Source organism: Melanostigma gelatinosum (genome assembly GCF_949748355.1).
Source record: "Melanostigma gelatinosum genome assembly, chromosome: 24".
NCBI classification, from domain to species: domain Eukaryota; kingdom Metazoa; phylum Chordata; class Actinopteri; order Perciformes; family Zoarcidae; genus Melanostigma; species Melanostigma gelatinosum.
This window is the reverse complement of record NC_136657.1, coordinates 7,397,506-7,422,051: the sequence shown is the minus strand read 5'-3', so window position 1 is coordinate 7,422,051 and position 24,546 is coordinate 7,397,506. Positions and strand designations below refer to the sequence as shown.

The following is a 24,546-nucleotide window of genomic DNA, read 5'->3' as shown; positions in this document are numbered from 1 at the left end:
TTCCGACACATACGCCAAGCGATGGTAATACTCTCAAAGCAGTGGGACGAATATAGATACATATGTCATGTTACCTCAGGTGGGGCACGTTAGCTGCCGATCAACATCCTGCAAGACAACCTGAGAGGAAACAGACACAGACCCCTGGTGGAAGGGAGGGGTCATCACAATATATATATATATATATATATATATATATATATATATATATATATGTATGAACACACTCGGTCACACACACGCAGCGTGAAGGACGGAGAAGTCGCGACTGACAATTTAATCTCAAAGTGTCCTCCGGTGTCGGGAGTTGGCGGGGGCCCGGCGTTTGACAGCGCTGACAGACAAACCATGTCAACGCCAGCGTCTGCAATATTGAACAAGAGCTGACATTTTTTTCTCCAATGCTGAAGGGGGGGGGGAGAGAAAAAATGCTGCGGTGGAGGAATGTGTCTATTTTTTACTCGGCTGTTCGTATTGATTCGGGTTTGCCGTGGACTCGTACTTTCATTATCGTCTCAACTTTCCCCTAGTTCCCCCGAGTGTTTTTAGGTTTTTTTTCCGAAAAATTTTGAATGAAACAAACTTTCTGTATCTGTGAGAAAAAAAAAACCCCTCTCCACCTCGCATCACAGACGAGGCGCAAAAAGAAGTTGTGAAAGCCTTCTGGGGGAAAAAACGTGTCCTTGAACCGGGACGTGTTAATGACTGTACGGCGAGGCAAGAGGGGAAATTATGCAGCACCTCCTCCCAGTATTGTGACTCACTTGTTCTTCTGTAGAACATGAATGGCCCCTCAGGTTTATTTCAGCATTGTGTGTGTGTGTGTGTGTGTGTGTGCGGTGAAGACAAAGAATTCGAAGCTGACAGATGCTGGGAAGGTTTTTGAAATTCTCTGAGATTCTCATTGAGTTCCATTGCAGCCGAATGCCACCGCTGTGTTTGTTTGTTTATCCGCGTAACTGCGTGTTTGTGTTCGGGGCCTGTGCATGAAAAATACCAATACAGCCCAGGAATGGATTTCTTTACCGCCAGTTTGTTCCCGGCCGTGTCCGTGTGTGTGTGTGTGTGTCTTCCTTTGTGTGCAGTAACATTTATCAAGTCCACACACACGCACACACCCTATTTAAATAGTCTGGTTTACCTTGAGGGCTCGGTCAATACGCACTGGAGCAGGTGTTGAGTTTGTATTTAGCTCTGCGTGTTAACACACATTTGTCAATGTTAAAGATGACTCCAGTGTGAAGGATGAGGCTGGCCGATGTTCTATAACATGCGTTGTGTGCGTGTCAAAGCTGGATGTGTCTTCTTCCCTCTGCACCACAGAGCTCCCTTTGTTGTCTGTTTAAAACTATTAAAAACACATCGGTGAGCCACACTGTGGCACCGGGTGACACGTTTCTTCGCTACAATTGGACTGTTGGTCGGACAAAACAATTGATTTTACGTCTTTGAGTGTGTGTGTGTGTGTGTGTGTGTGTGTCGTTGTTCCTCCAGGGGTATCGGCAGCAGTAAGGTGACGGTCCTGGGCTACGGCCTGCTCACCACGGACGCGCGCCACCTGGTGGAGGCTCTGAGCAGGCAGCGGTTCGCCGTGGTCGTGGTGGACGAGTCGCACTACCTCAAATCCAGGAGCGCGGCGCGGACCAAGATCCTGTCGCCCCTCATTCAGGCCGCCAAGCGGGCCATCCTTCTCACCGGCACCCCGGCCCTGGGTCGGCCTGAAGAGGTAATGAAATCTGCTCGAATGATTAGAGTTGGAGAAATGACGAACCCTAATGATGGGAAAGAATACAAATTGAAGTGGAGTGAGCTTTTAGTCGTTTTTTTTTCTCCTTCCAGTTTCAAAAGTGCTGATTCTTAACCCAGACTCGTGAAGAGACATTACAGGGCCACAGAGGTAACTCGGGGCTCATCTCTGGCTCCTCACAAAGATGCTTCTCAATACGGCGCAGGTAGATCGCCATGGCAACTTGCTCCGGAGCAGATTCCGACACTCAAAAAAGCCAATTAACTCTCCCCGGCATCACTTATCCTCGAGGATCCCGCGGTCTTATTTCAATAACCTTTTCTTGCAAGAACTTCATTTGCAAAGGCCGATATGAACAAGACACTGCGCTGCAATAAATGAGACGAGTAATAAAAAGAGGCGCACGGGGTGGGAGTAAGGGGGGGGGGGGGGGCTATTGAATTTAGAGACAATAAGAAGGGCTGTTCACAGGACAACGGTGTTTGGAGAGCGCCGGAGCCATTCCCCATCTCCATAATGATTTATTATATCATTTTTATATATGATACATCGAAGCAGTGGGTTGCAGCCGTATTCCATCACAGCAGGACGACGTGAATGGAAAATCTTTTCACGGCCTCATCGTGAAGAGACAATACGGCATCAATAAGACGTACTGTATGTGCACCGTGCCCTAATGACGGGGCACTGATACGGCCCTGTGCTGAGGCTTTTTACGCTGTCTCTACTTTCCCTCCAGTCATCCTCTCCGGCCCCGGGAGCAGCATTCATTCGGGCTCTTACGGTGTTGCTCGTAAGCTTATTATGTTGGCTGTAGTTAATAATGTGGTGTTAAGTCGTCAATTTATTTACAAATTATGCAGTTGATTTGAAAAATAATGGTCATTTCTTTGCCACATAATTGATTATTCATAACCTGCATAATCTGAATATCTGTGTTGTACATTGAAAGTACGACAACTTTATGTATGCAGAATGTTTAACAGTCTCACAAAGGGCTTCACAGATATTTATAAATGATAAATCATTGAAAGAATAATACTCAGCAGAAACCCAGCAGAGGCAAGATGACGACAGTAGTTAGAGGCCCTACAAATATCTGTATTTATCTGTAAAATTAAATATTCATGACAAAATGTATATAATTTCGAATAGCAATAATTCATGTTAGTGTTGGGGAAAAATCATCCATGGTTATTCGTCTTTTAAGAGTTTTTAACAGTCAAAAACTAATCTGCTTCATCAGGACTGTGTCGCTTAATCCTGATTGGCGCACGGAAGTAAGTGACATCACCTTTTTTCCCCCCAACTGAGACACGCTCAACTCGCACAGTGAGAGAATCACACCGACCAAGCAGCTCAGACGGAAACTTCCTTTCTATACTCCAACGGGAGAGAATCAGGGACTATTTTCAGCTGCGGATTTTAATACACATTTCTAAAGTTTCTAAAGTTATGTGTTTGGTCACACTCTGGTACGTGTGAAGTCAGAATCTGAGTGGTGTGAGACCATGACGAATATTTCATTAATTATAAAAAGCAATGATTGCAACAAATGAATTTAAAATATAACACAATCTCAAACAGACTGGGAGCAAATGTAAAGCTAAATCTGGTGCTGTTTGGTCACATTTGTTAGTTTTGTCCCTGTTGTGTTAAAGACAACTAACCGAGTGACGGAGCTGATCACCGGCTACATTACTACTCTGACAACATAGGCTTTGTGTTGACTACTTTTAAGTATCTTATGTGAGACGGGACTCAGACCCCTCTGTCATCAAACTGCCACGTCGCTGTGAGGAAAACTTAATTATTGCTTCAACTCGATCGCGATAATTAACTGAGACCCAGGCAGCTAATTAATTCCAGAAATGGAGCGATGTTGGTGCTTGTAAGAAATCTGGAGAAGGCGTGTGCGTGTGAGATACATGCCATCCTGTCTTTGCCATCGCCTTGCCCCGCAGTGTTGAGGTTAGTTTTTTTTTTTTTCTAGATATCATCTCTCTCCCTCTCCCTGCCACTAGAATCTGAAACCGAATATAACATTTTATATCATCCGCAGTATCAACCTGATAAGCCCTGTCCCTGCCTCTGTGCCAGTCTCCCCGCTGCCGTCATTACTCACTGGTGGCTCTGACATCGAGTTAGCGCACGGCTCAGGGCACGCTGCACCGTTCACGATGTGCCCTCATTCCGCCCACCTATGATATCAACAGTGTGAGGGCAGAGGGGGGGGGGGAGATGCAAAGTTCCTGTTGAACAAGCGCTGAATTTAGAACAGCACTCGCACTGTGTGGCTGATCGCCTCACCGATGATTGCCTGTCATCGCTTCACAAATTGCTGCAAATATGCCATACGTTAACGCTGGAGACGGAACAGCTTGTCATTCTCTCTTTTTTTTTTTTTTTTTAATGATGCAAAGATCTTTTTGATGACTTTCTATTTCTCCATATTTCATTTTCAAATCAGTTTCCTTTTATTTTGCGCCTTATCTGACTGCGCTGGCGATTTGACCTGGTTAGTTGGCTGCAGACGCAAATAAACCGTCGCACAACGCATGGCTGGTAAACTAGGCGAAGGACAGCATGACACTAATCATGCACACATTGCACACAAGATGCACTTCATGACAGTAGACTAATCGTGAGCGCAGGTAAGGTCTGTGATTAAAGCACCCCCGAAAAAAGCTCTCTGTACTTTGAGTTATTGCGTGCGGCTTTCAGAAAGTAAAAGGTGAGAAGTTCTGGTTGCTAAAATAGCGTGCCGTTTCGCTGCTAAACTTAGCAGCTGTGGTATGAGAATGGTGAAATTTATACAAGATATTGTGCTAAAATACCTTTTTCCAAAGTAAAAGTTATCATTGTTAGCATTTAGGGACATACAGTACACTTATTCACTTTTTTACCGAGAGTTAGCTAGATGGGAAGATTGATACCGCTTGCTCGCTAAATACCAAGCTACTGCCAGCAGCTGCTTAGCTTAGCTGAGTTTAGCTTTTTTTTTGATAAACTCATTGAATTATTTGTCTGTGACATGAAACGTAGTAACGGTAGAGAAAATTGAGAAGAGTCACAAACTGACTTTGCTGAGTTTCGGACTCTCAATGAGTCGGCGTTAGTCATGTCAGTTAGCAGCATTTAGCTAAAGTTAGCAAACAGCTACAACAAGCTACGTGACAATTAAGGGATAATCGTGATTGCTAAAACAGTGTAACATTAGCTTAAGAAGAGACAAGTGATGAAGTTAGTTTATAATATCAGTTATACAGTAACATTTACATACATTTAAAAAGAAAAGGAAGTAAATATTATCAGATAAAAATATACTGGAGATTGAGATATTACAGATAAAAGGAGGTTAATTCAAAAATGGGACGCAGCAATATTATCACACATTCTCCATGGCTTGTCCCAAGTCTCTGTCTCTCTTCCCCAACACACACACACACACACAAAGTCTGCAATGGTTTAGCACAGAGCACCTATTAAGGGCCTTTTTCCTGTCTGTGGTTCACAGCTTTTCATGCAGATTGATGCCCTCTACCCCAAGAGGCTCGGAACCTGGACTGACTACGCCAAGAAATACTGCAACGGCCATTACAGGTGGGTCTTCATCACACGCACAAGCTAACGTGCAACTCGTACACATCGCGCCACTTATTTGTAGTGTAGCTTAATGCTACTATACATGTGACATGCTACTTGTTTGACATTTTGGTAAACGCGCTAATTCACCTTCTTGCCGAGAGTCAGCTGTGAAGGTAACTCTAATTGTGTCGCAAGAGCCGGGAATCCGTTAGCTTAGCGTAACGTAGCATAGAGACTGGAAGCAGCGGGTAAGCAGCTAGCCTGGCTCTGTCAAAAAACACCTACCAGCATTGCTAATGTGTTGAAACGACAAGTTGAGGTATTACAGGGTGAATTTGACAAATCTAGGCTCGCTGCCTCAAGTGTTTACGCTAAGCTAAGCCAGGCTAAGCTAACTGGCTCCAGCTTCATATTTAGTGGTATTTTATTTAACTCTCGCCAGACCCCGACCGAAGCCAAGCGTTAAAATGCCAACTGGCTGCCACTTGCCTGTGACGATCAGTTACACGTGTGAACACACACATCAAATGCATTGTTTTGGATGTCCATCACAGTCGGGCAGCTCTGCTTTGGATGGGCCCGCCGGCATTAGTGACAACACTTTGTATCTAATAGCACTCGGTGTGGCTGGGGGGGGACGCCGCTCTGGGCCACATCAGCACATTCACACGAAAGATCGAGCGCGCGCACACACACGGGCGCAAAGCAGAGTCACGTCAGGCAAAGTCTTCCTGTTCCCTTCATCATAGTGACGTTATTGTGGGAGGGAGAAAAGTAGCTGCACAGCTGTGGAGTTGCTGGTTCAAATCCCCTCTCAGCAAACCAGAAGCAGAAACATTCTTTCACTTCCCCTTCCCTCAGAAACTACACGTTTAGATGCAGAAGTGTGAAACAGCGCATTTTGGCAGTGGCTTGTTAAGTCTGTCCACACTTCCATCCAATATGGCAGATGACCAGCCTTTGTATGGAGGGCCAGTTCTATTCTAAAAAAAAATCCGCCTGGCAGATAGATTGCAAAAGTTGCCAGGCGAGTTTTGGGATAAACCTGCTGCCGTGGCCATTAGACAAAATAGTTTGCTGCTCTGCAAAGTTGCCCTCAAGCAAAAAAACTGATTCCCCCCCCCAACGACTGCTCCAGCGGTACACGATGGAAGGCTGCTGCAGAGCCGGGCAGCTCCCAGGTGGGTATGTTTTAAATGTGTTTAACTACTCCTTCAGGGCATTGCCGTAAATAACTATGCTTTCTTAGGACGTTTCTCTCGGTTTTCGCAATATATAAAATGCATCTGCAGCCACAGCTTCGCCTCTCTTTTTATTTTCTTTTTTCTCTCACAGGTACTTCGGGTCGCGCAGGCAGTGGGACTGTCGCGGGGCGTCCAACCTGGAGGAGCTGCACCGGCGGCTGAGCGAGGTCATGATCCGCCGTCTCAAGGCCGAGGTGCTCAAGCAGCTGCCCCCCAAAGTCCGCCAGCGGATCCCCTTCGACCTGCCGAAGGAGGCCACAAAGGTACATGTCAGACGACAACATGTGGCCTTTTGTCGGACATCCAATCACTTTGCCCATGTCGTTATTTTCTAGGGCTGCAGCTAACCATTGTTTTCATTCCAGAGCAATCACGAGTCGATAGTTTTGTGTGAATGTCAGATAATAATTAGGTGCCGCTCGTAATTTCCCAGAGCCCAAGGTGACATTATCAAATGTCCAGCTTGAGAAACGGCTCAAACCATTAATTAACCATGAAGATAGCTCCCAAATAATTTTCCTGTTGATGGACCGAATGATTAATCGCTCAAGCTCCAACGTTTACACACATGCCCGACGCAAATTACAAAAGCGTTGAGTCTAAACATCCAGTCGCGTGTCGCGTCTCGATGGATGCGGCAGATTCACGCTGTGAGGTGAAATTAAATTCTGTTATCTCCGGGTTTATGTATTTCTCAGCACACGGGGAGTGATTATATATGATATATATACAAACGACACTCTCCTGCTCATCAGCTGTTTATTTATTTATTTTGCTGCTTTAACTTTTGTTCGAATTTTGGAAATGTCGCTTTTTTTTACTACTTTCATCGTGGTATGCTCTGATGAAGGTCCTTTTTAGAACGAAAGCTAAAAAATAAAGTGTTCTCTGCATAGATTTAAGTGTGCGGACATCTATTCTACCGGCATCACTTTCATCACGAGTTGCCAATTTACGTGCTTTTCTGACTTTATCTGCATATTCCAGCACGGCATCTTCTGCACTTCTGTTGCTGGGAAGATTCTCTCCAACACTCCTGTATCTGTCACATAGCAGATCCCTTATAAAAGCTGACGATGTAAAATACTGTATAATATTCTCTCGTCCATTTCCAGGCCTTTCGCCTCCCCTCGACTGCCTCCAGTCTCAAGTCATAAACCGCTCCGAGAGACATCTTTTAGCATCTGACTCCATGTCAGAGCGTTCCCTCTTTATTTCTGTTACAGTGTAGGGCTGCTCTGATGACACCTTGCTGGCAGCTGTATTAATATTGTTTACATATTTTTGGGGGGGTATTTTCAGCATTAACAAAAAAATGTAACATATATATATGTATTCGAATGGTCCTCTTCACATAGTGCACCATGTTGCACCGCCACGTTCTACAGTAGCCCAGAACGGACAAATCAAACACAGACATTTTTGCGTTTTTCTTTACGTTACTTGAAGGCCACCGTAGTTCTCTACACGTTTATAAATGGAGCAGTGAGCGAAGCAAAGTGAATAGTGTCCCCGAAAAAGGGACAAAGCTTCTACTCTACATTTGCTGCTTTTCTCACTTAATATCATCATAAACTCCATATATTTAGATTTTTGATTGTTGGTTGGACAAAGCAAGCAATTCAAAGACGTCGTCTTAGGCTGTGGGAAGTTACGGCAATTATTTTTACTATTTTCTGACCGGTATTTGTCCGCTGAGAAGAATAGACGGCCATTTTACCCTCCCAGCTAAATGGACTGGTTTTTAAGAGATGAGAAAGGGAGATGTGAAGTGGCCAGTCCCCCCCAAAGCGACGGCCATTGTGCCTCCTCCACGAGAAATGGAAAAATATGAACAATATGAAGCATAAAAAGGTCCTTTGAAGCCCAGTTTTGCCAGCCGACGATATCTAATGTACACCAGCACCACTCGCCAGTACAGCCTCGTTCCCCCCGTCTCATTTTACTCCCTCATGACGGCTTTTATCTTCCACAGCAGACACTTTTTATGCCCCTCCTGCCCTTTACGTTTTCAGCCCTCGCCTTTTGTCAGTGTTAGTCGAGTGAATATCATCAAGGGTGGATTGTTTAGCCACTCAGGTTTTTTCTCTCTCTCCCCCCAGCAGATTACAAAGCTTTTTTTTTTTTTTAATTAGAAATAAACATTGAGAGACAGTCCAAGCCGTGTTCGCGCAGGTGCTGCCGAGTGAAACATCTGAGGGCATGAAAGAAACGCGGCTTTTCGGTCGCGCACAAAATTAATAAAAAATTCAGTTGTGAAACTTCACAAAAAGCATCCATTACGGGCGCATTAATAAGGCTTCTCACTCTTTTCTCCCCCCACCTCGCTCACTCATCACCCTCCCCTGTATGTATGTGCTTAATCACGCGCGGACCACCTCTTCCCTCAGCCCGCCATATGGCTTCACAGTTTCCGCGTCGTTTGTTATGCAGCGCTTCGAGGACGTGTTCGTCGCCGTTTGCTGAAAATGTGTGAAAAGGGAAGAAAAACACATTTTCAGCCTGAATTCAGGCAGATGAGTTGTGGACAAAAGGCGCAAAAGAACCTGAAATGACAAAGTCAAGGCGGCTCTTCTGAAGCACTTTAGATTATAGACACGCAGCAGATAGCAGTCATTCCATGAAAATGGAAGCAAACCCAATCTTTGAATACGGCGTGCTGCTTTTCTTGTCACATTCCAACATCATATGTTTCATTGTCGTGTGAAGTATCGAGTGTTTCCATGTCTTTGAATGATAAACAGGGCTAACCCTCTCTGCGCGTCTCGTGAACGGGAAGGCAGCATATGCTGCTCTTCGCCGGCAGCCTCTCCCCCCCACTGCGCTCCCCAACTCCCGCCCTTAAATACTTCTCGCCAATCACCTTGAGAGAGAGAGATCGCGAGGCGTCTTTTGATTTATTGTACCGGCCCGGCTGCTTCTCCATCTTCGACCCCGGCTTGTCACACGGCGGCTATAATTGGGAGATGCTCATGACCCACCTAGCTCAGCAGCCCAGTCAGGAGGAGGGAGGGAGGAAGGGAGGCGGGGGGCATCCTTGGGAATTCTCCATCCCTCTCTAGTTTCTCTCCCTCTTTCTTTCTTTCTTTCTTTCTTTCTTTCTTTCTCTTCCAGGGAAAGTAGGACACCCAGCAGTACCATTAATTGTTTTGCCCTTTATATCACAAAAAAAAAGAAAAAGTGGAGAACAAGCGAGAGAGAATGAAGGACGTCGGCCTCACCGTGTCCACCGTGTCTCTTCTTTGCCCGCAGGAGGCCTCGGCCAGCTTCGCCGAGTATGAGAGACTGATGAAGGGGCTGGGGTCGGGGGGCGGAGCCACGGACAACCCCTTCACTCAGGTCATGGGCCTGGTCACACGGATGTACAAGCAAACAGCCATCGCCAAGGTAATGGGGGGGGGGGGGGGGGGGGGGGCCAGGTGGTGCTTGAGTATTTCTTGTTTGAACCCCCGACCTTTGTCATCATACAGTATTTCTCTGAATCCTGCTATCCTGCATCGAACAGGCAACCTATTAGAAAATGTGACACCCGACAAACAAGCATAACGACCTCCTTTAACAGTTAATGTGTTTTGAGTAAAGCTGCCCCCAGTTTTACATGAGCACACAAGCTGTGAGAAAACTGACGCCACACTTCATTCTCGCCACGTTGCCTCACGGATGGAAGTGTCCTGTGGCCGAGCACCCAAAGGTGTTGCACCTCTCGGGATCCGCAGCCGTTTGAACGGCCTCAAAATTGGCAAGAATGACCCTTTTTCTTTTGTTCGGTTTGATGTTTCAGGAAGTGTTGAACTGATGGTGCGGCATCGTGTTCAGAGCGCTTGGCCGACCGCTCGGCGAAATCTCATGGGAAGGCATCGCCATGGTAACGGAGCCTAATGGCCGCCGGTGAAAGCACTTAGGACAAAGTAGGGAGTTACAGCCGAGGTATTATGTAGTTGCGTCCAGCATGGCACGATTACACCTTATCTCAAAGTTACACACCGCACTGAAAATAGCATCCTCTGTGATGCTGTTGCCATGGGAACTCGGGCCGGCCTTCTCGGTTTGAAGCGACGGCTCTCTTTCTTTTAATGAGGGAGAAATAAGCGATGCGGGGGAAAGGTGGCTCGATGCACAGAGAATGAGGAAGGTCGGGGTCAGAGCAACCGGTGGCGATGATCCTAACAAGCATTTACATTTCCTGCTCCTCAGTGGAAACATCTGAGAGACGGTTACGTCGTGTTTCAGTCTCCAGACTGAGACCGGTCCTCTCACATACGCGGTTGAGTAAACATTCCCGCCAAACACGGCATCCCTCGGCAATCATGTGACGCGTTCCAGAGCTGGCGGTCCTCTCAATTAGCCCGAGGAGCCCCGAGGAGCCGCACCCCCGCCGCACCCCGCCCCCACCCGGAGGTCAAGGAAGACCGGAGATAACCTCCGAACGCAATCAGCGACGCGCCGCTCGCTCTGCCTGCCTCCAAGCTTGGATCTTTTTCTGCACTCGGCGTTGTTTGCTGATTGGATTTCTGCTCAGTTTAGCCTAACACTGGACCTCCTTTCATTACAATGCCCCCCCCCCCCCCTCCACCACCACCACCCTCCTCAAAGTCGATACACCCGGCCCAGTCTCATTTCCTCCCCTATTGTTTTTTTTTTAGGAGCCAGACACACTTTCTACTTCAGAAAACAAACACATATGGATCATCAGGAGGGGTGGAATGGTGCGATGTGTTCACACATATCTGTCACTTTGACTGGCATCGTGGCCCCTGCCGGACCCCCTGCCTGCCAGTCCGCCTGGCGACGGAGCTGCCAAACGCCTTTGGGGTATTTTTATTGCTTAACCCGCCAAGCATCTGCTCCCAATTACCCAGAGAGAGGACAGCTCTGATGCCGGACTTTAAAGCGATCTCTAACGGGGCCGCTTCAGACAGCCGAGAAGTTTGTGCACTAATTAAACTCGGCGGAAAGAAGCCCGGCGAAGCCCGAGCCGTCGGTAATGAGGAACACCCCCCCCCCCCCCCCCCCCACCCACACACACGCACACACACACACCACCCCCCAGATCAGAACTGGGTTGGCAGGACTGGCGATGAGATTCGTTATCGGGCGCGTCGGCTAATTATCAGCAGGGCTGAAGCAGAGGTTCTCCAACCAGAGCAGGTGTGATGGCAGCAGAGGTTGTCAGGTTGCAGGAGGTGTTGAGATTCACACCGCGGACACGGGGCCCTCTTGTGTGACTGGAATCAGAACTCTGTATTTCTCACTCGTCGGTGCTATTCTTGGCCGCTTTTTGTATGCTGCTCCGAGGCTCCGAGACGAGGCCCCGGACGCTCAATGACACGCTCGCTCAGCACATCCACTCCGAGCTTTGCAGGAAGTCGCGGGGACAGGCCACACAGCCGTCACGGTGCGATCGCTCGGGCAGCGGCAAGCGGTGAAATGATAGATACGGATATCTGCAGGGCACAGTTAACTCTCTCTCTGGCACTTCTGCTGCTTCCTTTTTCAAGATCGTTAGCTTCACGCTGTCAATCAGGGCCGCAAGATCCTGTTGAATTCGCACTATGATGATTTTATTTTTGGCAGTGTTAGCATTTGACTTCATAAATAAATCAAGACTAACGGGTAGAAAAATACCAGCCGTTAATAAAAACGGGGTCACAGAAAAATAGAACCAAGCGACTCCAGAGTGAAGTTGGTGAACTTTGACACACAGCCAGATGAAAATATACTTTCAAGAGGTTTGCAAGGCAAAAAATCTGAAAATGTTCTGAATATCTGACAATAAATCTAATTTCATGACATTTGAAAGAAAAAAAACAACCTTTGTCTTTATTAAGTAGTTGGTAAACTCTGAGATTCATCCTGTTGTTCGTGGAAATAAAGGTGATCTCTTCTTGTGTCTGGAGAAAAGAGCATACACCAATCATATCTCTCCAAGTTGCGAGTTATTGATTTGCTCTCACTCTCTGAGCTGACAAATGTGCCCCCCCCCCCCGGTCGCCTCCACGAGCTCGCTGCTTTTAAAGTCCGGATCCCCGGCATTCAATAGTGAATCGATCACGCGGAGAGGAGTGCCGCGGTGATTAATTGACTTCTTCACTGATCCGGCCGATTCCTCCGTGCTGTGCGGTCGACCAGTGTGGTGATGGATTCAGCAGCTCTCTTTCATCTGTGTCTATTTCTGTATCTGTGTGTGTGTGTGTGTGTGTGTGTGTGTGGGGTCAGGCGGGAGCCGTGAAGGACTACATTAAGATGATGCTGGAGGCGGAGCAGCTGAAGTTCCTGGTGTTCGCCCACCACCTCACCATGCTGCAGGCCTGCACCGAGGCCGCCGTCGAGGCCAAGGTAACCTCAGGCGCTCCGCAGGCAACTGCAGCGGGTCGAAAGCAACTACACGCTGCAACACACACACACACACACGCACACACGACACTTGACATGTTACCCCGAAACTGATTTTCCGCACGACTCCGATCCAGATAGGTGATGCTGTCAGGTCTTTGTGAGGAGTCTCGTCCCCTCTGCTGATTACAGGGACACACTTATTTATTAATGGATGTATTTATATGCATGGTGCATTGATTTCTCTGGTTGTTTGTGCTGTATTTTCCTGAGACACAATTAGCCCTTATTCCGCCGTATAATTTTTTTGTACGAATAATAACAACTTTATTTATGTATAAAACAACAGAAAGCCCGTCGGTGAGGTCCGACTAAAGCAAGACAAACATGAAACGATAAAACCAATGTATCACATTGATGAAAGAAGAGAATACGTTTTTTATGGAAACATTTTAAAAGACGCACTAGGACCTGTACTGCCCATAAACCTGTAATCACTAACTGTGCAGTATTCATATTTCAGCCCTCCTTCCTGGCTAACCAGACGTAATTGGCCGCATACTTTAGGTTCTATTCTTTCATCCGTCGCCCCGCTGCGTTTATAAGTCAACTCCTCGCCGCATCTGTGATTAACATAGACGGAGCGCTGAGCTCACAAGGCGGCCTTGTGCGTCAGCGAGGGATGTGCAGCAGGTGTTGGCAGTCAGGAGTTGTTTGCGTCCAACACTTGATATGCTAAATTCAGGTGTAATATGTAGACAATTAATTCTATTTTGAAACACAATATGCGTTTAGTATCAAGCACCTCTTGAGCAGTCAATCAATCTTCATCTAAGATTGTTAATTATTTTTCCTCATTCTTAAAGAAAGTATTTATTCATTTTTTCTCTCTCAGAAAGTAAACTTCCACAACTGATCTCTCAAGACGCGTTTCACAAGTCGACCTGTGAAAGATTACACGTGTGTGTGTGTGTGTGTGTGTGAGTGTGTGTGTGTCAGTCAGTGACGGGGGTCGGAGAGGTGTCGTCGAACTGTAATGCAGCGGTGCGACGTGTCATCGCACATCCATATGCGAGGCGCTTAACAGGCAATTAACAGGGACGGGGCTAAAAAAAGCAAACGACAGGCGGCGCGCTGTGTTCAGGAGCGTGACGTTATGCTTTTTTTTACAACTGGTCGGTGTTTCTTTTCTTTTTTTATGAAGTTGTAAATGTTTTCAGTGTGATAAAACAGCAGGTTTGATTTCAGAGTGTTATTTATTTGTTGTTCTAACCTGCTGGGATGCTTAGTTCTCGGCGAGCACATTTATTTTCAACCTTCTTTCATTTTACTAGGAAAACTCAAACGAGACCTCTGTGTTCTCACTGATCTTCATATTCATGCAGGCACAGTAGCATTGCACAGCGCCGCTGAGCCGCTCCGCGGGAGCGATGGACCCGGATCAAAAGAGTGCATTAGGAGCTCAGCGAACGTCAAGTTCAGGTTCGACGGCCGCTCTCTCTTTGTCTGCCGAAAAAGATGTTCACAAAATGTTCTGCTGTCACCGTCGCTCTCGTTTTCTTTCAAAGCAGCAATTTGTTTTTTTCCCTGCAGCTCCTCTGGTCACGTTTTCCGCCGGCTCGTACATCCGTCATTGAAATACCATCAATAAAAAAGCTCCCGTGCCTTTTACTGTTCCAGCACAAATCTGCACTGGCTTTGTTAACTGCTGCCCCTTCGCAAAGCGTGTGAACCTTTAGTCAATTCACAGAAATGTGCAACCGCGCTTTCGTAATCTGCAGATTTGCTGGTGCACTTCCAGCCATTCGGCGCTTCTAGGCCATCGACTGTACAGTGGGAGTGGACGTCGTCGTCGTGACGTCACCCGTTGGTTTGCGGAATGCGGTTATGAAGCCTCGAGTTTGGCGATTTGGCCGTCGCCATCTTGAATTCTTGCAACCGGTGAACAGAAGTTACCAAACTTGGAATGCGGGGGAGTGACGTGGAGATGCCGTATACGGCTCTGACAGCCTGTCAATCACTGTGTAGCCCCGCCCAAAAGCATCCCCTGCTTTATGGTCTGTGTGACTCTAAATGGACCATAATGTACTAAATGAACATCATGCTGTATTGAAGAAGACTTGAAACTAGAGATTGAGACCATAAACTCATGTTTACAATGTTTACTGAGGGAATAAATCAAGAGCGAAGGAGTCATTTTCTCATAGACTTCTATACAACCAGAGGAGTCGCCCCCTGCTGGCCATGAGAGAGAATACAACCGGAGAAGCGGAGGTTGCCGCCTGTTCTAGGCTGGTTATAAATAACATATTTGACTTGGTTAGTCTGACCTTAAAAGTTTTAATGACGTTCAAATTGAACATGAGACTATGTAACTTTTGACAGGAGACATAACACAAATGAAAACATATATTAGTGCTGGCAGCTGTCGCCGTCTGGTTTTTGCTCATCTATCACCCCTTTTGGGAGTTCGTGTTTTTTCCTCCAAAGAAGTAAACGTTGTGTCGCTGCAGGCCGGTTACATCCGCATCGACGGCAGCGTGCCGTCCTCCGAGCGAATCCAGCTGGTCCACAAGTTCCAGAGTGACCCGGAGACGCGGGTGGCCATCCTCAGCATCCAGGCAGCCGGTCAGGTAGTCACACACACACACACACACACACACACACGACTCATGACTCAACATCATTCCTTTTTATTTCAGTTGCCAAGAATCTGCTTTTCAAGTATTCACAAATGACTCTGGAATCGTCCTTAAAAAGATTGAATTTGATCATCAGAAACACTTAAGAGCACTCGGATGAACTAGTGCTTTATATTTGGTAAAATAAATAGGCTTCGAGGTGCATGTTAGCAATAATGATGACTGCTCTCTGTTGCAGGGAATCCTAATCGAGGTTTGTGCAAGTAGAAATCAATGCCAAAAATATGTTACGCTCTCGATAATAAACTTGACATTAATTATTCTGGATGAGCGAATGTGTGCACAAATGTTACGCGCTCCAATCAAAGGAAGTAGGTGCTCGAAGCTCTCGTACGGCAATTAGCTGCTAATATTCTAGTTATTAAAAAGAAAAAAGGATTTCGCCAAATTACATTTCATTGGCTGTGGGCTGGAGTGCTCCATTTGAGGTGAATGAGGTATTTTTGTTCTAAGTGGGCTCTTATTAGCGTGTGTGTGTCCGTCCGTCCTCTGCAGGGTTTGACATTCACCGCGGCGAGCCACGTGGTGTTCGCCGAGCTCTACTGGAACCCCGGCCACATCAAGCAGGCGGAGGATCGGGCCCACCGCATCGGACAGACGGCCTCGGTCAACGTGCACTACCTCATCGCCAAGGGCACCTTCGACACCGCCATGTGGGCCATGCTCAACAGGAAGGTTAGTTTCGTCACCACACATTCCACCGATGAAGCAATCCTTGTTCTAGACCAGCGACTCCCGTGTTCTGCGACGTTAAATTGCTGTTGTTGTCAAAGGAGTCTTGTGGCTTTGAAGAGAGAAAAGATAACGGCTTCAGGATTTATTATTAAAACTGCTTTTACTGGAGTTATAGTGTTCCTCCCACGCGGCCCGCAGGAAACGGTGACTGGCAGCACCCTGAACGGCAGGAAGGGGTACCTGAACGCCGACGAGGGCGACCGGGACAAGTGGGAGTTCCTCAACTTCGCCGACGCGTGGACGCCGAGCAACATGGTGCTGCCGGTGGAGGGGAACACGGCAGATGCTAAAGACGACCTGTTCTTCACTCACGTGAGTCAGCTTTTTTTTTTGTGTTATTTCTTTTATCGAGTCTGTATGTTCAATATCTGTGGAAGCTTTCTGATGAGGAGGCAGAAAGTTTAATATTTTAGTTGCCGTTTGAGGACAAATATTGTCTTTTTCTTTCTCTCAGTTTGAGAAAGAGAAGCAGCACGACATCCGTTCCTTCTTCTCGCCGGGTGGCAGCAAGGAGAGGAAGAGGAAGAGAAGGGAAGATGAGGAAACCTCTCCCTCCGTCTCCTCAGAGAGTGGGACAAACTCTGAAAAGAGAGGGGACAAAGGAGAAGAGTCCTGGTCCCAGACCTCGCTCTCATCCGACCAGGACTTCTCCCCGCAGGGGAAGACGCTCTGTACGCCGCGGCCCGGCCAGGGCCCCGCGTCCCGGCGCGGTGGGAAACGGAGGTCGGCGGCCGCGGGGATCGGCTCCGGCGGCCCCGGCCCCTCCACGGCCATGTCGGTGCCCCGCCCTCCCGCTGAGAAGTGGAGCTGCGGGGCCTGCACCTACTCCAACAGCAGCCTGCTGCCGTACTGCGAGATGTGCGAGTTCCCGCACTCTCCCTCCGTCGTCCGCTCAGGTAGGATTACCACTCAATTATTAACGAACCCGATTCCATCAAGGACGGGGGGGGGGGGGAAACAACAACGACATTTCCATCATCTCTGCACCTGATGCTGAAATCCAGTCATCTCTTTATTTCCCTCCCTGTCAATATCAATCGCACCAGTCTGTTGACATAATACTTTTGAACAGCATTACAGATTTCACCAGATGGAGACGCGTGATAGCGAAAGATGGAGGCAGGCTTGCCAGAGTCTGAAATAGCTATCTCTCTCTCTCTCGCTCGCTCGCTCTCTCTCTCTCTCTCTCTCTCTCTCGCTCTCGCTCTCTGCAATGACAAGGACTCGGTGTAATTCTCACCTGTCAACCTGAGGGAGAGGCAGAGAGAACAGACTCCTACTATTGCTGCAAACGTCTCGCACAAAGTTGGGAAAAGTTGAGCCGGCTGTAGCTGATATCTCTGACAGCCTATGATTGTATCCTGCAAAGGAGAGTGTGTGTGTGTGTGTGTGGGGGGGGGGGGGGGGGTGGTTCGTTATGACCTGGCAAAAATCCTAAAATGCAATGCCGTTTCAGCAGTGGTGATATTCAAGTGGCGGTATTGATAGCGCAGCGAGTTAAAGTCAGCCAAAACCCATAATTCCAAGCGCTCGGATCAATCTTTGCTCTTCATCTGATTCTGACACAGCCTCCCACTGAAAATCAAGTGGCGGAAGAAAAAAACGAAATTAAAAAAATCAAAACACCAACAGTTGGCGAAGATGACTCATCCAACAAAACAGCCGTGACAGGCTGGGCCGGTGTTTCTGAGAGGAAATGAGGGGCTTTGTTAGACGCTCTTTGTTGGCTTCATAAATACACTACATACTGTCCATACATCACGTCTCATAACTTAAAGCATTTTGTTTGCACAAGTTTTATCGACCTGACTTCATTAATTTTTTTATTCTAATGCTGTAAGGAGTGTTTTAGGTCGGGCTAGCTGCTTCCCCCCCCTGTTTCCACTCTTGTGTGCTAAGCTAAGCTAAGCAGCGTTGCTGGCAATGCAGACAGGAGAGCGGCGTTGATTTTCTCATCCAACTCTCAGCAAAAGAAACGGAACTATTCCTTTTTATAACGGTTAAACTCGTCCGAACAGTTAAAAGGGAACCGCAGAGCTGCTGAGGTAATTAACAGTCATTAACAATTGCACTGTAAATGGATTCAAGGTATCGGAATGCAAAGATGCGTGACTAAATGACCTCGGCCCGCTTGACGTGGGTCTGCAGTGCTGCAGCCGCAAGGAACTGTGGGAAGGCGTCGTCTCCTTTCCTTTCATAAAGGATGGACCAGTGTACCCTGTGCTTAAGGAGATGAGGAAGGAAGCATTGACGCACCATGAAGGCCTTTACTTTTCGCCATAAACACATGCACGGTACATACGCATTCACGGTTCAATTTCTCACCAGTGCGCTTTAATGACTCTCAAGTGTCATTATGTAAATCCAGCATCTATATTTAGTGTAAGTGTAGAGTAAATATTGGCTCCGCTGAGGGTTTACAGCTCAGTCCAGTGGAAGTGAGGATGGTGCACTCAACAGTTCAAACTAAGCAGCACCTCGGCCTCTGAGCGTCACCGGAAAAAAACAAAACACGCCCACGCGCTCGCCCACACACACACATTTTTTTAACAGAGTTCACCCCCCCCCCCCCATTTCATTCTCAGATGCTCGATAACTATTCAGCAATCACGCTCTCTTCTTTGTCACAAGCGCCACTCTGCATTCACAGCAGCGGGGGCCGTGTCGGCTCGCGAGACGGGGAATTTAACAACCTGCTAAATTTGTAACTGACAAGAGCGTGGCGAGAAGTAACAACGCTATTTGTGGAGATATCGCTCAACTTGGCACCGCAGTCCTCAGCGCGTGGCAATGTAAGAAAATAATCAGCTCCGGGGCGCAACATGAGAGATGTTGTCCCTTCAAGAGCGGCGATTTCTCACAGCGACAGGAAGGAAAGTTCTGTCACCGGCATTAAGACGCGCCGCCGAGAATCACAGCCGCGCGGACTGGTGTCGCATTCAAAGTAAAGGAACAGAAGAAGTGGCCTTCACTTGTCTGTGCATTTGAGCAGCATGGCAAAAACACAACAAAACAGCAGCTGTGGAGGAAGAACAAGTAGATATTAGTCTGTTGCACCATGAGGTGCTTGTACCAGAATGAGACGCAGGAAATGAGAGCGATTTTTAGGAATCCTTAACCCGCCGTGCCCACGGTTGCTAAGCTAGGATCAAACAGTTGCTGTTCCGTGGAGGGGTTTTAGCGAATGGTTAAATTATGAAATCTAAATTATTTTTAGTTTTGGAGACGTCTTTGGTGGGAAGCTGTGTTTGCTTTTATAAAGTCTTCTTCATCTGAAGGTGTTGGCACTCTATTACCTGTGCGGCAGGGAGGGGAACTTACCAAATTACAACAGCCTTCATTAATTGGACACAAATTGAATCACTGTTGTGCCACGTCCCCGAGTAATCAAGAACCGTTTTTTAATCAAACTGTCACGCATTATAAGCTCCTTTTATGTGACGGGGTCGGACATCTCAGGTGGGCTTCGTGGCGAACGCTCTCCCGAAGTGTATTTTAGCGCCAGTAAACGCCGAGACAGCTCCGGCTCAACCGCGCGCTCTCCGGTTGAATCGGCGGTGTTGAGCTCAGTGTGTTTGCAGCTTTTTTTCAGGGCAGGAGAGCGTGGGCGGCGGTTCAAATCCTTCAGCTCCTTTTTTTTCCACCAGCAGACCAGCAATTTGTCTCGCGGCACCTGCCGTGAGAGAGTATACGGGAAGAGGGCAATTTGGTTATCTCTCGGCTAGCACTCTGTCATCGTCCAGATTTTTATTTTCTGGCTGATTTTTTAGCATTTAACAACAAATGTTTCATGTGATGACAAAGTACTTTCCTCTTCTTCTTTTTCTTTTTTTTGTGCCACTGGCTGCAGCTGCTTTACTCCCTGCAGGCTGCAATAAAAGAAGTGATTTCTTTCCTCATAAGCTCACGATCGGCCCACACGTAGGGTTCGTGTTGCGTAGTATGTTTGTGCGCCGGGAATCGAGACTCAATTCTGGAACCTAATCAAGCCGCTACAGACATAAATGGGGCCCTGATTGGAGGCGGGGGGGGGGGGACAAGGGGGCTGACTGGTAAAGTCGCGGCACGGCCCTGTAGGATTTCCCCTGTTAACGTCTTCCTCGGCGGGGACAGCTTAACACAAATTGAGCCGTCTCTCCGCGGTCTCGCTCGGCTTGTTAGCGAAGGGAGGTGGGGGGGGGGGGGGGCAGGAACCCTGGAGACTCGGATGACATTTGTGGGGAGCGTACTAGAGGCTGGCCTTTTGAGGAAACGAGCCACGGAGCGGCAGGATCACTAATTAGCCCTCTGCGTCCCAGAGTCTCACAACTTACTGTCTTGTTGGATTTCACACCTCAAGTTCAACAAATACTTTAAGAGGATGTGATTTATATTTAACTAGGAAAGTTGGGGGAGAGAGAAAAATACAAAACGTGGCAGTTCTCTGTAAGAAGTTCCGTTCAGACTGAAAGTGACATTTACGTTCGGTTGTAGATAATTGTCTTCATGCCTTAAGCAGCCAATCTGTCCGTAAGCTTTACCTTGAAAATAGTACTCGTACTCGTGAACCCTCAGTTTGTGCCTCAGAACGCCGCTTAAATTTGAAATAATATGCAGTCTATGAATGGCAACGGCATAATCCTTGCATCCATTAACATTTTTGTGGCTTAGATTTCTGCCTGACCTTCACAGAATTCTAACAATCGGTGTGAATGAAAATCACCTGAAATGGTCTGACAGCAGAACGAGCTCGCTAGCTGGTCCGCAAGGTGCCGTGGGCTGATTTCTTTTTTTTATTTTTACAGCCAGAGCTGTGATTGGCGCTCCGCCACCATCAGCTGTTCGAACGCCGCTCGCAGCGACCCAGCTGGAGCGCCGCCGCAGATGCAGCGATCGCCAATTATTTTTGTTTAGGTTTAATTGCACATGATGCAGGCGGGCAATTAACAACACAATGTGACACAAACGTAATTTATTCTCACGGCAAATTACATTGACTGCTTGATCTGAAGAGCTGGTGGGGAGGGGGGGGGGGGGGGCGCATGTGTGTGGCAGGTGTTTCATCTGCAGCCCTCTGCTTCACTGCCAACGTGCTGCTGAGCAATGCACAGTTGTATGCGTTTAGACATTCCACTACACCCCTTGCCCGCGTCTATCTGTTTTTTTTCACGATTGCATCGCCTAACGTCGTCAGTAAAGGACTTATGATAGCTAATAACACCACTAATGAGCCATATTGAGTTTTACTTTCATGTCGGCAGTCATTTTGTCACACTCTTCAGATGATGGATGTCTCGCCCGGGAATGAAACTCCTCAAAGTCTGATTACTCTGTGCGGCTCGGCCAATAAAGTCGTCTTCATCTCTGACTCGCCCTCCCTCCCTCTCTCTCTTTGTTCTGGCTCAGAGCCAACCGGGCCCCAGCAACCCCCCGCGGCCCAGCGGGGCCAGGCGTGCGTCGTCCTCTCCGGCTCCGACAGCGAGCCGGAGCTCAGCCGGGGGAAAGGCCGGACTCCAAAACCGCGACAAGACAAACAGAGGGAGGAGGAGGAGGAGGAGGAGGAAGGCAAACAGAAACTGGGAGAAGCAGAGGAGGAGGACAAGCGGCAGCTCAAAGGTAAACAATCAGAGAGAGCGAGGCGACCACGTCGCTGGCGGTGCCCCCCCCCCCCCCCCCTCACACACACACACACACACACATACAGAGTAATCCCACCTGCAATCTTCTCCTTTTCATATCTGGGGAAATTGGCTGGTGCCGCATTGTCACCTGCCCATGTAATCCTGTTTAATATCATCACTTCAGACCAATAAGGGACTAGATCTCATTCCATATGGGGCTGGCCATTATTATTCTTACTATTAATAGTATCTAGTTGGGGTTATTGCCTATTTCTGCACTCAGGAAGCTGCAGGAGATATTGAGTAAAACTTCACTTGTCTCCGGAGTGCGGCTTGTTGAGGAGAGCTGCTCGACATACACACGAGGTTTTCGGGTTCAATCGCCGTCCAGTAGGGCAACTGATGAGCTTCTGATTGTCTCTTTGGTTTTTTAATAAAGTGGACTGAGGACTAATTACATAAAAGGTACAAGTCCCCCCCCCTGACACCAGCTTATCCTTGAAACACAACCTGCTTTCCCCGTCCACTCTGGTTACACGTGTACATGTCTGCAAGTCTCCGAGGGATGTGAAGAAACTAATTCCCAATTACATAGTGTGTAATATTGCAAATTAAGACCTTGTGTTCAAGTAGTTGCGTCTCAAAGGGATACGCAAAGCAATAAATTGCGCTAATTACAAAGAAGTAATTACACAGTGTGCAATATGAAGAAAAAAAATTGCAGAGTCTAAGAAAAGCCTGTGACCTGGGTGTTGCCTCTGAAATCGTGCAGGCATATTGGGTCAGAGTTACCGAAGGATGAAACTGAGCTGATGGCAGTTCAGGGCTATTTTGTTTTTAAAGCCTTTTCGTAGAATACTTAACATCGGAAGGAATATTGCACAAGCCGTTTAACAGGCAAGCTATCAACGCCCTATTAGCCTTTAACATCCTAAGATCTGTGTGGAACAACTTGACCGATTCCTTTCCTTTCAGAGCCTCACACACACACCCTGACATCCATTAGTGGCCAGAGATTGTCGAGTGGTTAATTTCCCATCTCTGTAGCTACCTGTGCCGTCCCCCACCCACCCTACTCGCAGGCAAAGAAATACTAAATGTGAGCGAAAGGCTACGCTTTCTTTCTTTTTTTAAACCCTCTACTTAGACCGACTCTAGGGGAGAGATAAAAGCTTCACTGTCGATCAGAAATGGCAGCCCTAAAGAGACGCTGCTGGATGCCAACTTGGCCCCCCACCTCCCCTTGAAACACGTTATGTTCCCTGGAGACACCGAATATCTGTCTCTCTCTCTGCCTGTCTTGTTCTGTTTATATAGCTAACTAGCTAGCTGTCTGTCGTCTATTTTTCTGTCTTTTGTAGCTACCTTAGCTATATGTCTATCATTTGTTGTCTATTTTTCTATCTGTCTAGCTATAGCTAACGAGCTAAATAGCTATGTGTCTATCTTTGTGTCTATACAGCTAACTTTATCTGTCTAGCTGTCTGTTGTAGCTACCTTAGCTATATGTCGATCGTTTTGTCGTCTCTTTTCCTGTCTGTTTAGCTATAGCTACCTAGCTAGATAGATAATTAGCTATGTTCAGTTTTCTGTCTATATAGCTGACTTTATCTGTCTTATCTTATCTAGCTATCTGTTGTCTAATTGATGTTGTCTGTATAGCTAGACAGATCAATCTATCTGTCTATCTTCTATCTGTCGTCTTTTTATCAGTCTATATCTGTCCAGCTAGATACTATATCTGTCTAACTTTCTGTCCATTCCATCTATCTGTCTATGCAGCTGTCTTATCTTTCTGTCTGTCTGCCTGCCTGCATATCTGTCTCTGCCTATCCATCCATCCATCCTGTTGATGGGTGGTCAGTTTGTTCGTTGCATACCTTTGCCACTGTGTCTCAGGCAGCGTGGGTTTATTGCGAAACACAGCGGTTGTCTAATAAAAGTGACCTATGGGGTCAGAAGCGGCGCCTAATGATTTTCCTCTACCTGCCCGTGGTTTTAGAAGGCAAACCGCAGAGCTGTTGGCCGCCGCCACCTCTTGATTGCTCTGAGATTACTTTCCACACAGCACAGACAGGCAATCACTCCTCCGCTACCTCTCCGTCTCGCTCTCCTTACTGTCCGTCTCTTCATCTATCTGCATGACCCAAACATTCCAACAAGTTTTTTTTCCTTTTATGTCAGCTCAAACATTGCAGCAGCATCAGCTGCACCAAATCTCTTCACGCTTGAAGTGTGCAGTTGGAAATGTTTTATTTTTTTCCCATATCTTTTTTTTATGTTTTTCGCCTGCAGAAGATGAGATGACTCAGTCCAATTAGGCGTTGTTTTCTTTTTCTCGCAGTAAAATAACAGATAAATCCCTTGGGGTGTTTTGAAGGCACTGTTCATACTGTGTAAGTGACAGTCTAATAAGACGGCTTTGTAAGATGAATTGCCCCCATCGTTTAAATGGCCCACTTAATGCAGCTGGCGCGTTCCCCCCACTGCAAACAAGGGAAGGGGGGGAAAGAAAATCTGCTTCCAACAAATATAGGGTGCACATTGCAGAGCTGCTTCGTTTCATTACAGATGTGGAAGGACAGATAGATGGGATT

At 47.3% G+C, this 24,546-nt stretch overlaps 1 protein-coding gene across 1 annotated transcript in view; it reads left to right on the top strand.

Moving 5' to 3' along the window:
- zranb3 (zinc finger, RAN-binding domain containing 3) overlaps window positions 1-24,546 on the top strand; it is a 52,426-nt gene that overhangs the window by 6,000 nt on the left and 21,880 nt on the right. Inside the window, exons 4-13 of the mRNA XM_079296676.1 lie at window positions 1,495-1,726; window positions 5,265-5,350; window positions 6,671-6,842; window positions 9,832-9,966; window positions 12,796-12,915; window positions 15,426-15,545; window positions 16,110-16,289; window positions 16,488-16,661; window positions 16,804-17,245; window positions 21,735-21,944. Of these exons, the coding sequence (XP_079152802.1) occupies window positions 1,495-1,726; window positions 5,265-5,350; window positions 6,671-6,842; window positions 9,832-9,966; window positions 12,796-12,915; window positions 15,426-15,545; window positions 16,110-16,289; window positions 16,488-16,661; window positions 16,804-17,245; window positions 21,735-21,944 (1,871 nt within the window). The remainder of the gene's footprint in view (window positions 1-1,494; window positions 1,727-5,264; window positions 5,351-6,670; window positions 6,843-9,831; window positions 9,967-12,795; window positions 12,916-15,425; window positions 15,546-16,109; window positions 16,290-16,487; window positions 16,662-16,803; window positions 17,246-21,734; window positions 21,945-24,546) is intronic.